Source organism: Chelonoidis abingdonii, chromosome 7 (assembly GCF_003597395.2).
Source record: "Chelonoidis abingdonii isolate Lonesome George chromosome 7, CheloAbing_2.0, whole genome shotgun sequence".
Taxonomy (NCBI): Eukaryota; Metazoa; Chordata; order Testudines; family Testudinidae; genus Chelonoidis; species Chelonoidis abingdonii.
The window spans coordinates 43,353,280-43,367,117 of NC_133775.1; the positions used below are offsets into that span (position 1 = coordinate 43,353,280).

Below are 13,838 nucleotides of genomic sequence, written 5' to 3' on the forward strand. Positions count from 1 at the left end.
CGCGGAGAGACCCCGCCTTGCGGATTCTCTACCCGCTGCGAGCGGGGGCCCCGCGGAGTCACTCATCTCCCTGACCAGGAGGGGCCCTAATTCTCAGCACAGGGAAACGGCGCCATCCCAGCTCTCTCAGCACCGGGGTTTCTGGGGTCACAGCGGCCGGATCGGTACGATTGGTCGGCAGTGCGGTCGGTCCCGGAACACGAACTCGTCACTTCCGCAGGGCCCGCCATCTTGTTGGCAGTTAGTGGAGACAGCGCCCGGCTCGACCACTCGTCTTTCGGTGCCGCGAGTCAGTTCCCCGCCCCGGCCGGAGCACTGAGCCGCCGTGGCACGATGGCCAACAACAGCCCCGCGGCAGGCGCCGGCAATTGCCAGCAGCAGCAGGCGGCCCAGCACCAGGCCGGATCCCTCCCACCGGCTCAGCCGCCGCTACAGAGCGGGGCCCCCAAACCGGCGGCCTCGGGCAAGCAAGGCAACGTGCTGCCGCTGTGGGGAAACGAGAAGACCATGAACCTAAACCCCATGATCCTCACCAACATCCTCTCCTCACCCTACTTCAAGGTGCAGCTCTACGAGCTCAAGACCTACCACGAGGTGGTGGACGAGATCTACTTCAAGGTGAGGCCAGCGGAGGCGGGGAGGCACCATCGTGGAAGCGGCTTGGGGCCTGGGCCAGCTGGCTCCCCCGAGGCCTTCCCGCTCGTCTGCGTGCTGCCCATTTCCTTCGGGGGAGCGGCTGTGGTGCGGGACTGGGGGCGCTTCCGGCCCGCGGGTTCCTCCCAGCCCGCCCTCGCTCCGGGTGGCGGGGTCCCCTTGTCCTTTATCTCGGCCCAGCAGTGGGCGGCATCCACCTTCCCTGCGCGTGAGCAGGGGAGGGCAGGGGCTGCCCCCTGCGCATAGCTGGGCTCAGTGGAGCGTTCCGGTGCTGAGCGGAATGGTGGGCGCGGGGGCTGTCAGCGCTGCGGAGATGAAATGGCCGCTTGCAGCCTCTCCTCAGGGCCCCGGGCGCGGGGATCCGCGGCCTTCCCGCACAAGGGCGCGTGGAGCCGAGTCCGAGAACACGGTGAATAGGAAGCTGTAAAAACCATGTGCAGCGGTTGAAGCACGCGCGCCCGTCTCTGAAAGGGAGCCTGTCTGCTGAGTGCGCAGAGCATCGGAATCTCCTCAGTTTGTGCCCCGGGCCACGGCCAGCCCCCATCACCGAGCGATTGCTAGTACGTTGTACTGCTGGGGTGTAAAAGGGATGGCGGTGCCAGTCACTGTTCCCAATAGGAGCTTGCGTGTGGCCTTGCTCTCCAGTTAGAGATTGGGGCATCCAGGTATTGAAACGAGATCAGCGTTGGCATTAGTCTGGCTGTGCTGGGGAGATAAATGAACTCCTCGGTGCATCCTTGTCTCAGTTCTTGTTTCGTTAGCAGGATTGAATCAGTCTTGCTGCGAGGCTTCCATCAAGCCAGGGTACCAGGTAGAGGTATGCAAAATTAATGCTCATCAACAGAATTACATACATTGTCCTGCTAATGTGTACAACTTTAGGGTTATTTAGGCCATTGTTTTCAGTCATTTGTACTCTGGAAAATATTGATGCTTCTGGCGTGTATTGACCGTACTCCTCATTTGCGTTATCACTAAGTGGGTGTAAATATAATTGGAAATAAGCTTTATTACTTGCTTGCTTGGCTCAAAACATTATTCATAGGTAAGTCCATTGCTTAAAGAATAGTGTTCTCAAAAGTGATTCTGTAATAACAACTGTGTGTGATTCCATGTTTGTGTGTCAATTATTTCTGTATCAAGTTTGCTCAGTTTACTGGTTAAAGAGGATGGCATTTTCCCCTAAATGCTAGAGTGCTGTTAACTCAACCTAGTCTCTTGAGAGTCAAGATGGACTCTTTCCTTATCATGCATAATTTCCAGTAACACAGATTTTGGAGACCAGATTATTGTTCTCAATTACATGTGTTACTCATTACAGTCAGTGAGATTGCATAGGAATAATCAATTGGGATTCCATAAACCAATCCTGTTGATGCGAAAGAAGTAACAGAGCCCACTTCACTTTCCTGGAGCTGTGCTGAAAGTATAGGACTAATGGAAGTGAAAGGATGTAAAGACTATTTTTGTCACCTACATTGAGGTTAAATACTGAATAGCATATCTGGAATGAGAAGGTGTTTTCCATAGTCACATTTTAGATATATTAAAAAATATTTTAAAATTAGTACATACAAATTGCTTTGTACTAAATTAAATACTCTCTAAAGTTTAATTAGAGTAGTTGAAATAGTTTGCATATTCATGTTGAAAAGAGGTTGTTCTGTAGTTTTGGACTGTTGGTCATTATTTAACTTCAGTCTGTGTAAACCTTTAAAGGAAATATATTTTCCATTCTTCTTTAAATAAAAATGTCTAGTAGATTAATTTGACACACAGAAATGGGGTTCCTGATGTTTAAAAATATTTAGATGTTTATGGCATAGAGGTTCTTAGTTGGATTGAAACTAACAGAATTCTTACCTGGTATTTACATGTAAAGTGGGTGTGATTAAAAAGGATTTTTTTGTGGATAAGACACTGGAGCACAGTAGATTGGACGCAAAAGATTTGGATTTAATTCTCTGCTTTGCCACACACTTTCTGAGTAATAGTGGTCAAATCAGTTATGGCCCTATTTTTCAAAAGAGTTCTGTTTCCATTTTGGCACCAAAATAGTTCGATTTTTAAGATTTCATCATGTTGAGTGCTGACCTATTGGCAAAACTGACCGGGAGTCACACTCTGAACTACTGGCTGTTGAGTACTACTCAAAATCTGGCCTCTGTTTAGATGCCCGAATTAGTTAATTTTAAAATCTGTCCCCTAATATGTGTGTGTTTCAGTTCAGCACTGTAAACTGGTGCACCTCCTTTCTCCTACTGTTTTACACATTTAGGTACTGATCCTGCACACACTCAACTTTAGGCACTCTGAGTTGTCCCATCAAGTTAAGCACAGGCATCGGGATCTGGACTGTCTCCTACTATGTGTTTGTACAGTGCCTAGCACAGCGGAGCCCTGGTTTTGGTTGGGGCCATTAGCCACTACTGTAATACAAATCAAATTTGAAGAACATCTTTTTGTGTACACTGTTTATTATTTGGTTCTTGTCCTGTGACTGAAAAGAGAACTACTTTATTCAACCCATTAGTGCCTTGCTGTGTGAGATAAAAGGTACAATTCACAGTGAATAATATGAAATATTCTTTCAGTATAATTTATATGGTACTTGGTATTTCTGAGATCTTCAAATGTGCTGCTGGTAATATGTAGGCTGTATATGATAAAGCAGGTTGAATGGGTTTTCATGTTGTTATTGGTATGAGACAAGTTCACATTTTTAGCAAGATGGCTGCTGTCAACAGTGATTTAGCTGTTTGACTGTAAGATAAACCTTGGACTACTTCATTGGATTTCAGCATGCTTTATGCATGTATTCAAAGTTTTATTTCACAGGTTCTCTTAAATAATTCTGAGTAGGGCTGTCGGTTAATCATAGTTAACTCATGTGATTAACTCAAAAAAGTTAATTGTGATTAAATCACACTGTTAAACAGTTGCATACCAATTGAAATTCATTAAATATTTTTGGATGTTTTTCTACGTTTTTTTTCAAATTTATTGATTTCTGTTACAACACAATGCAAAGTATACGGTGCTTTCTATTATTTTTTTATTACAAATAAACAAAAGAAATGGTATTTTTCAGTTCACTTATACAAGAACCGAAGTACAATTTCTTGATCATGAAAGTGCAACTTACAAATGTAGGAGTTTTTTGTTACATAACTTCACTCAAAAAAACAAAACCATGTAAAACTTTAGAGCCTACCCGTCCAATCAGTCCTACTTCTTGTTCAGCAAATTGCTCATACAAGTTTGTTTACATTTGCAGAACATAATGCTGCCTGCTTCTTGTTCACATTTGTCACCTGAAAGTGAGAACAGGCGTTTTCATGGCACTATTGTAGCCGGCATTGCAAGATATTTACGTACCAGATGCACTAAAGATTCATATATCGCTTGATGCTTCAACCACCATTCCAGAGGACATGTGTCCATGATGATGACAGGTTCTGCTCAGTAATGATCCAAAGCAGTGCAGACAGATGCATATTCATTTTCATCATCTAAATCAGATACCACCAACAGAGGGTTGATTTCTTTTTTTGGTGGTTCGGGTTCTGTAGTTTCCGCATCAGTGTTGCTCTTAAGACTTCTGAAAGCATGCTCCACACCTCATCCCTCTCAGATTTTGGAAGGCACTTCAGATTCTTAAATCTTGGGTCAGCTGCTTTAGAAATTTTACACTGGTATCATCTTGGTGTTTTGTCAAATTTGCAGTAGAAGTTTTCTTATAATGAACAGCATGTGCTGGGTCATCATCTGAGACTGCTATAATACGAAATATATGGCAGAATGAAGGTAAAACAGCAGGAAACATACAATTCTGCGCCAAGGAGTTCAGTCACAGATTTAATTAACTCTTTTTAAAGAAGCGTCGTCAGCATGGAAGCATGTCCTCTTGAACAATGGCCAAAGCCCGAAGAGGCATATGAATCTTTAGCGTATCTGGCATGTAATTATCCTTCGATGCCATGCAAATGCCTGTTCGCACTTTCAGGTGACATTGTAAACAAGAAGCAGGCAGCATTATCTTCTGCAAATGTAAACAAACTTGTTTGAGCAATTGGTTGAACAAGAAGTAGGACTGATTGGACTTGTAGGCTCTAAAATTTTACATTGTTTTGTTTTTTGAGTGAAGTTATGTAACAAAAAAACCCTACATCTGTAAGTTGCACTTTCATGATAAAGAGATTGCACTTCAATACTTGTATTAGGTGAATTGAAAAATACTATGTTTTTATTTTTTACAGTGCAAATATTCATAATAAATATAAAGTGAGCACTGTACACTGTGTATTCTGTGGTGTAATTGAAATATATTTGAAAATACAGAAAACATCCCAAAATATTTAAATGTTGTTCTGTTTAAAAGTGTGATTAATTGCGATTAATTTTTTAAAGCCCTTGACAGCCCTAATTCTGAAGTGTCAAGTGAAGTAAAATTTTACCATTTTATATTTGGACCTGAGCATTACACAGCGTCAGTGTAAGACCTGTGGATTTTTGTCTTCCAGTTTCTGAACCAGGTAGTGGAACTGACCCATGTTAAATTGATGAGTTTATAAATTTACTTACCTGTGTAACCAAGTGATTACTCCCTCTATGAATTGCTCAATTTCTAATGTAACTTGAGCAGATCGTTGTGTCTGACTCTGATTACAAGAGTCCAAGGACGGTATTGGTCAACTTAGTTCTAGCACTGATCATCTAATTTTGTTTTAAGATGTACTTGTACTATGCTAAAACGTTTCATAAAACTAAATCTGCCGCCATTGTTTAGTATGGAGAGCAGGTCGTTATCTGAGAGAATCGTCACAAACTACAAAAAAGCCATTAGCTTTTTAGATTAAAATATTACAGTTCATAGCTGTTTTTTCTCATTGTCTTAGATTTAGGTTATAATAAGGAGAGAATAAGAAAATATTAATCTTATTAAACTGCGTAAATAGTGGAGTATGTACCCCATAGTCATGTGCAGTAAGTACCACAGACTAAAATGCTCTATTAACAAGCATAATGGTAATAGTATGTTTAAGTGGAATTACTCATCATTGACCATAGTAATGATTGTTTTTATCCCTAGATAAATACTTGGGGGAGACTGCAGTGCAATATAAAAACAGTTACTTACTTTTTTTTTTTTTTTTTTTTTTTTTTTTAGCTTTTGAGGAAAGATTATTAAAATCTTGGGTAACGTGGTCACAAAAAGACCAGATATTTTGTTTGTTTGCTGAAGTATCCAGCTTGCCTTTAATTTGGTATGAATTGATGAGCACTACTGAATTGGTTTAGGAAATTTTTTTATGAACTTAACTGTATTTGGGCATGTCATGATTGTTTTATGTACTTGTAGATAATCTGTGAAGATAAATGTGATGGCTGTGATAGTAATCTTTTTCACGCTTTCAGGTTACACATGTTGAACCATGGGAGAAAGGGAGCAGAAAAACAGCAGGCCAGACAGGGATGTGCGGAGGGGTAAGTAGAAGTACGTGCCTTCTTAAATACTTTTGTGTGATAAATAAACACCTTTGAAATATCCCAGTCTTGTCTACACATGAGACTTGAGTATTGGATCAGAATGTAGATGACACATTTCCAAATTACAGAGGACTGAGAGACCCTCTTTGCCTCTGAAAGTTTTGAGTTTGGGGAGGCAAGCAGTATTCTTGCTTTTCTCCGGTGGAAAAGCTTAATTCTTATTCTTCTGCCACTGAAAATCTGGAGTAATGTTTTAGCGACTGTCTGTGTTAAACATCTTAAATATCTTTTTTTCTGTCACTGAAGGTGCGAGGTGTTGGAACTGGAGGAATTGTGTCTACAGCTTTTTGCCTACTATACAAATTATTTACTCTGAAACTCACTCGTAAGCAAGTGATGGGCCTCATTACACACACAGATTCTCCGTATATTAGGGCTCTTGGATTTATGTATATTAGGTGAGTAGCAATGTATTTAACTATAAACTAGTTTAATACACAGAAAATTGTATTAAATTTACACATTTTCTTTGTACTTCAAGGTACACACAGCCTCCTACTGATCTATGGGACTGGTTTGAATCGTTCCTTGATGATGAAGAGGTATGTCAGCGAGGGTAATAATTTGTTTTCTTTTGTTTCCTTTCATGCTGCTTTTTTAGATTAAAAGTTTTGATACATTTTCCTGTAGTTTGAGCATCTTCATGTTGTGATTTTCTTTTAATTTAATTACACTAATAGATTAATGGGGGGAATGTGTCTGATCCGGAAACAAACTTTGTTTTTTGTGTTCAAAAGATTTAATTTAGTTTTCCGCTGGCTAAGACTAGTGATCATTTTAAACTTTATGACATATGTTAGAAACCGATGTGAAAACAGTTTAAAGAATTTCTTTAAAGTAAGACCTTTGGGCTGCATGGTGGTGTCTCTAATGGCTTTATACTCTATACTGTTACACGTTTTTAAAAAAAAAAAGGAGGAGAGAAAAGAATATGTTAAACAGACCACAATAAATAAGTGTTTATGGCCAGGACTTTCAAAAATGCATTTGAGAGATTAGGCTCCTAAATGTATGTATTGTGTATTATTGAAAAATTTAATCTTGTACTTCAGATGGAAAGAGGTGTGTGATTTGGGATCAACAATTTTACAGCAAAACTTTATCAGCTCATCTCTGTGGCTATTATATCCCAAGTCACTAGAAACTAAACTACACTAACCAGAAGCGAGCAACTTAATTACTGGATAGGATGGTGCCACCTGTACTTGTCTGAATGTTCATGTTGATCCATGAAGTAACAAGAGGAAATTTTAAGTGCTAAATTCTGAACTCCTTCAGTCAAACAGATTGCAGTGTGTTATGGGAATTATTGTTGTCTCTTATCCCAAAATTCCTGGCTAGAGAAATTGAGTGGGAGCATACGTAACATATTTCTAGGTTAGAGGATTTTAAATACACAATCCTCAAATTGCAGTAATATGTAGTGTATACTGAGTTTGAGTCTGAAGTTATTTACTAGATTTAAGAACATATTTTCCTTGACTGGTTGAGACTAACACCCTATATTACAAGAAATATCAAACTTCATGTTTACAGAAAAGCCCTATTTTTAATAAAAATGCAGTGTAATACATACGCATGACTACAACGCAGTATATTTATTTTACACAGCTACTTTCATACTAAGCATCAAATACTGTACAAAGGAGACATTTGTTAATCCAGGTAAACCTGTGTTATTGTATATTTGTAATGTGATCAAAATATTCCTTAATTAAGAATTCAGCTGTGGGGTGATCGCATAATTCATAGTTAGCATTCCTTCTCTCCCCTCTCCCTCCCTCCAGGTGGGTGCTGCTTTATAGAAATATAGTTAATATTCATATCCAAGAAGTAAAGTACTGCCTTGTAACTTTTTTGGGGGAGGCTTCAATTCCAAAGTCCTATAAGCTACTTCCTTCATAGGACAAGTTGAACAAGAAAATGAGTGAACTTGCAGGCCTTAATTGGTGTCTTTAATAGTAAAGACCCTACTTTTAGTTTATACATATGACATACTACACGATTTTTGCTCTAATGTTTTGAATAGTGGCATACTTTCATGTCTCCTATCTCTCCAAAACTGTATGTTAGAGGATGCATTAGAACCAGTCTCTCTCTGCCACTTCCCTAGTTCTTCTTTATGTAGGAGGAAGTACTTACAGCTGGTTCATATGCATTTTTTTTTTTGCCAGTGTTGCACAAACTCATTTAAAGATACGGTAAACGTTTATAAGAAGGATAATTTTAACCTCTAAATTTTTACTCTAGTCCATAAATCTAATATGTTGAAGCTGTTCAACATTGTCACACTTTCTTGCAACAGAAGGCCTCTTTCTGTTCCACGGTTATTTTTCTAAATGCTTCTAATGTTTGTTCTGTTTAACCATGTAGATACTCGCAAGGTGCTACATATAAGCTAACTCGTTGTTTTCTTCTTTAGATCTCTGTGCAACGATTATATTTGGAAATACTGTATATCTGAACACTTAAATGTGTGTGAGTGCAAGCAGTTTTACATTTAGATTTTCTCTTCATGTTTAGATAACAAATCTCACTTTCCTTGTGTGCTTGCACTATAGGTTTGGGACTTGACAATAGCTGACTAACATGTCCTGAGCTGTGAGAGGGCATAGCAAGAAGGCCTTCATGCGGTAATGACCCTTTTCAGAGACAATGGTCATCATGGATTATGCGTTTCCAATTATTTGTTCATTTATTTATTTTTTTACATATTTCTAAATTAGAAACCTCACTGCTTCATGGCAGTTGGTTTGCTATTGCTTCCAATTTTGTTAGGACGCCATTTTGTATTACAACTTTCTATATGATCATTTATAGACAGGAAGCGAAGTAGTTCTTATGTGGATAGACCACAGTGTTGGCTATCACCGTGTACCGTCATGCACCTATAAAATGAGGTATTAAATATAGTCTTACAAAGAAATTCTCAGTTTTGTAGCATTTAAATAAGATACAAGATCATACCATTCAACTAGACAGAGTAAGAGGATTACACCTTAATCTATTCATTGAGACAATCCCTTAACATCCAGATGGCTGCAGGCTTACTATGGACCTGCATGCATGTGTATTAAGTCCCACTCCCTATCTGTAACAACATTTGTTGCCAAATCCAAAGGGTACAAGAATTGGAATTTTTTCTGGAACATGTATTAAAGTATGAAACTAGTAAATTTTCATAATTATGAGACTTCAAGATGGCAATAAATATATCAGCATTTGTTTAAAATAATCAAAGAACTTTTTTGACAGTCAGGATATTTTTCCTTTGTGTTTTGTAGGACCTGGATGTGAAGGCAGGTGGGGGTTGTGTTATGACCATTGGGGAGATGCTTCGTTCCTTTCTTACTAAGCTCGAATGGTTTTCAACATTGTTTCCAAGAATTCCTGTTCCAGTCCAGAAAAACATTGATCAGCAAATAAAAACCAGACCTAGAAAAATCAAGAAGGATGCCAAGGAGGGAGTGGAAGAAATAGACCGACATGCAGAGCGTAGACGTTCAAGGTTATACATTATCTTTTCAAAATAGTGCAATTGTAAAAGCCAATGTCTAGTGCCTTACACTTTGTATTACCAGAAAAAATAGTGTTCTACCTTTGCTGGGACAACTAATGTTTCTAAACCAATCAATCAAAATTGTTGATTGATGGTAATACTGATGAATAAAATAATAAAATTATATTGAAATAAACGCATAATGTTTGACAATTAAGGCTAGCATGTGGAACGGGAAGATTCATAAAACACAATCTGGAAAAATCCAGAGAGCTCATTGTTAAAAATTTCAACTGGTAAATCCTTTATTTTTAATGTAGGTCTCCAAGAAGGTCTGTGAGCCCCAGGAGGTCTCCTAGAAGATCCAGAAGCAGAAGTCATCATCGGGAAGGCCATGGATCATCTAGTTTTGATAGAGAACTAGAACGGGAGAGAGAACGGCAGAGATTAGAACGTGAAGCTAAAGAGAGAGAAAAAGAGAGGCGAAGATCACGAAGTACTGATCATGCATTAGAGCGGAGACGAAGCAGAAGCAGAGAGAGACACAGAAGCCGTAGTCGAAGTCGTGGTAGAAAGGGAGATAGAAGAGACAGGGATAGAGAGCGGGAGAAAGAAAATGAACGAAGCAGGAAAAAAGATAGAGACTATGACAAGGAAAAGGGTAATGAAAGAGAAAGATCAAGGGAGCGGTCAAGAGACAGGAAAAGTAAGGGTGAAATAGAAGAGAAAAGACACAAAGATGACAAGGATGAAAAGAAGCACAGGGATGATAAGAGAGATTCCAAAAAAGACAGAAAACATAGCAGAAGTCGAAGCAGGGAGAGAAAGCGTAGGAGTAGAAGTAAGAATACAGGTAAGCACAGTAGAAGCAGGAGCAAGGAGAAATTAAGTAAACATAAAAATGAAAGTAAAGATAAATCAAATAAACGAAGTAGAAGTGGAAGCAGAGGAAGAACCGATAGTGTTGAAAAGTCCAGAAAACAAGACCACAGTCCCAGCAAAGAGAGATCCCGAAAGCATAGTAGAAGCAAAGAACGATCCCTTAAACGTGATCACAGTGATAGCAAGGACCATTCAGACTAACAGGATTGTCGAAGGAGCCAAAGTACAGAACGAGAGAGCCAAGAAAAGCAACATAAAAACAAAGATGAGACTGTGTGAACTCAGTGAAAAGTGGATCACATTGAATCCTATAAATCTTTTTGATTAAATCCTGCTTATTTTTTTCTTAAAGTTGAGATTGTGCAGTAGTTGAGCACTCTTTTTTCAACCTCCCTCTAGGCTGCAGGTTGTCATTTCCTATGTTGGGTAGGGAAGTGCCTTTGTAATCCCATTTGATGCATTGATGGTTTCAACACATGTGTTTAGTTTAATTCATAATGCAAAGATTGTTCTTGCGTTTTTATTGTTCAAATGTTTCTCAAATGTACAGTCTGTACATATGTCCTGAAAATGTTTTAATTCCTTTGGTATGGTTACCATGTTGGTTAAATTTATATAAGGCAATAAACTGCCACTAATTCTACTTTTGTTTTGTAGATGTGGAATTATGGTTTATATCTAGAAATTAGCATGGCTGTGCTTTGCATAATAGTATGACAGAAGCTTTGGGGGTGGGTCTTGATTATGTATTATAGCTCAAATATTTATGTGCATATGATGTACATAAGGACTGAAGACTTAGAATTAACTTGTGTCCATTGTATCTACAGTCTTAGAAAGCTTTTTAAAATGTATTATGTTTTAATCCCCAACAAAGTGTTATATTCAGAGTAGGTTTTCAAGCAGGTAGCAATTTTTAATGCAGGGATTTAGATTATGCTATGGCTTATTTAGTAACCCTCTTAGAAATGCTACCTCAGAGGGACACTGTTAAGGTTGGTAAGCATGTACCATAACTACCTATGCATTTTTTATTTCTTGTTTAAAAAGTCCATGTAAATTTGCTCTTCTTTTCAACCCTTTCTTCAGTTTGTTTTGATTTTAAAAAAAATCAGTGCTGTCAACCTGTCACTCATCATAATCCTAGGCTAACAAAGGTGTGTGAGAATGGAGGAGGGAGGTAGGAAGGAGAATTTTTGCCAAGAAACACATTTGAGTTTCAGGCTTCCAAAGCATTTTTATAAATGGAAAAACATTTAAAATAAGAAATACCTTGATAGTGTCCTTTTTTAATTCATAATGTTTTCTACAACTAATAAAGATTGCTGTTCTGAGCTGAAAATTTCATCTCCAGCAGTGGGAAAAGTAAATAAGTTTTTAAAACAGGTTAGCTAATAGGAGGTAATACCAAAATGCACTATTGAAAAATCATATAATAAAAGTCCAGTTCTGCTTGATAGGTTGTTCTTATGACTTGTACATTGAGTGAGGAGAACCATGGGTCTGGAATAAACACTGGATTAACTCCTTTGTGCTGAGTGTCAGCTTTTCCCCGTATGTTCAATGCTATTTAAAAAGATCTATGTGTGGATTTCTATATACCTTGATCTAAAGAGAAATGGTACTATGTATGGACCAGGACTTCAAAGTAGTAGGTCAACATATAAAGACTAACCAGGTTAAACTCAGGGTTTCAGATTGTTGAAAGGTGGATCATTTGTGGTTTGAGTGACCTGAAGATGATAAAAAATTGAGGTTTGTGTCACCCCCTGCCCCCTTTTTTGCTTTTGTATGATGTAGCACTTCTAGGTATTAAGTTTAAACAAGTGTTTAATACAGTCACTTTCCCTCTCCTGTTCTTTTTTTCATAGTATATGTCAATAAATCTAACTGTTAATTTACTGTAGTAAAACAACTTTCTAGTTGTATCTGATCTTGCAGAACAAATAGCAAGTGCCTGAATACCTAAGGCAAAAAGAAAATATTTTGGAGAGGAAAAAAATCAGCTCATTTCTGTATTAAAGAAGCAATGGTAGCACAAGCTCAATTCCCCCCCCCCCCCCTTTCTGGTCACCTTTAATTCTAAAAGTATTGTTAATCTTTCTGTTTTTCCCTCCAGAAGCAGAGAAACACTTTTTTAGTATTGAAGTGCTACTCCCCTATGTTGTTTTTATTTATTTATTTATTTTTTATTTAGATCAATGGGTAATTGAGTTTGAAATCAGAGTTTGAGGAGAAACTTGTGTGGGTGTAAGAGTATCCACTGCAATAGAAAACCCAGACTGCTGTTGCCGTCTATCTTGTTCTCTTGCTTTAAAAACAAACAAAAACATTTGAGGCTTTTTATCAGAAAATGTATAATCAGCATCTTATCTGCAATTTTGATTACTTTGATTCTGCTTGCTTTACGGAGTGGGAGGGGTAGCAGCATGATAGAAGATAGTTCAGAGACTTGGCTTTAAATGTTTGACTGTTGCTACTCTTGTACTGATCTCAGTAGTTGTCTGGGGGTATGTCTACACTACCAGCTTATTCCGATTTTACATAAACTGGTTTTTTAAAACAGATTGTATAAAGTCGACTGCACGTGGCCACACTAAGCACATTAATTCGGCGGTGTGCGTCCAAGGCTGCGGTCGATTTCTTGGAGTGTTGCACTGTGCGGTAGCGTATTCCCTAGTTCCTGCCAGTCTCCGCGTCCCCATTGGAATTCTGGGTTGAGCATCCCAATGCAAAAACAGTGTCGCACGGTGGATTTCTGTCGTAATATTCGTACTCAATCATTCCGTGAAAGCAATGCCAGACAATCATTTGCGCCCTTTTTTCCCGGATGCCAACTGGCAGACGCCATAGGCATTGGCACCATGCAGACACGTTGCTTTAGCCTTTGTCACTGTCAACATATGTGTACTGGATACTTGCCCTGACAGAGCGTGGCGTATGCCTAGTGCTACTACAGCACCCCCCCCCCACCGTATCCCTGCGTTCATTTGCCTTTGACAAGGGTGAAAGAGACGGTTACCGCTATAGCACTGTTGCTTTGGAAATTGGTGATGCACAGTTATTAGTCCTTTTGTAACTGTCTGCTGTCCGTCTTTGGATTGCTCCTTGCTAGCCTCGCTGAGTCGGCCAGGTGGCGCATAGCAAAAATGGGAATGCTTTCTCCGGATCATTCCTTCTATGTTTTGTCTAAAATAGTCCTGCTCGAATATGGGAAAGCTTACTAGAGAACCAGAGGAAAACAGCTGCCTGC

General features: G+C 39.2%; 1 protein-coding gene across 1 annotated transcript; it reads left to right on the plus strand.

The window, feature by feature from the left end:
• The first annotated feature begins 229 nt into the window (after positions 1–229).
• PRPF38B (pre-mRNA processing factor 38B) lies at positions 230–12,042 on the plus strand. The gene is made up of 6 exons (XM_032803733.1): positions 230–618; positions 6,073–6,141; positions 6,451–6,602; positions 6,686–6,746; positions 9,489–9,712; positions 10,024–12,042. Exons 1-6 carry the CDS (start codon positions 334–336, stop codon positions 10,784–10,786), a joined length of 1,554 nt encoding a protein of 517 aa, XP_032659624.1. The 5' UTR covers positions 230–333; the 3' UTR covers positions 10,787–12,042.
• The last annotated feature ends 1,796 nt before the right edge of the window (positions 12,043–13,838 follow it).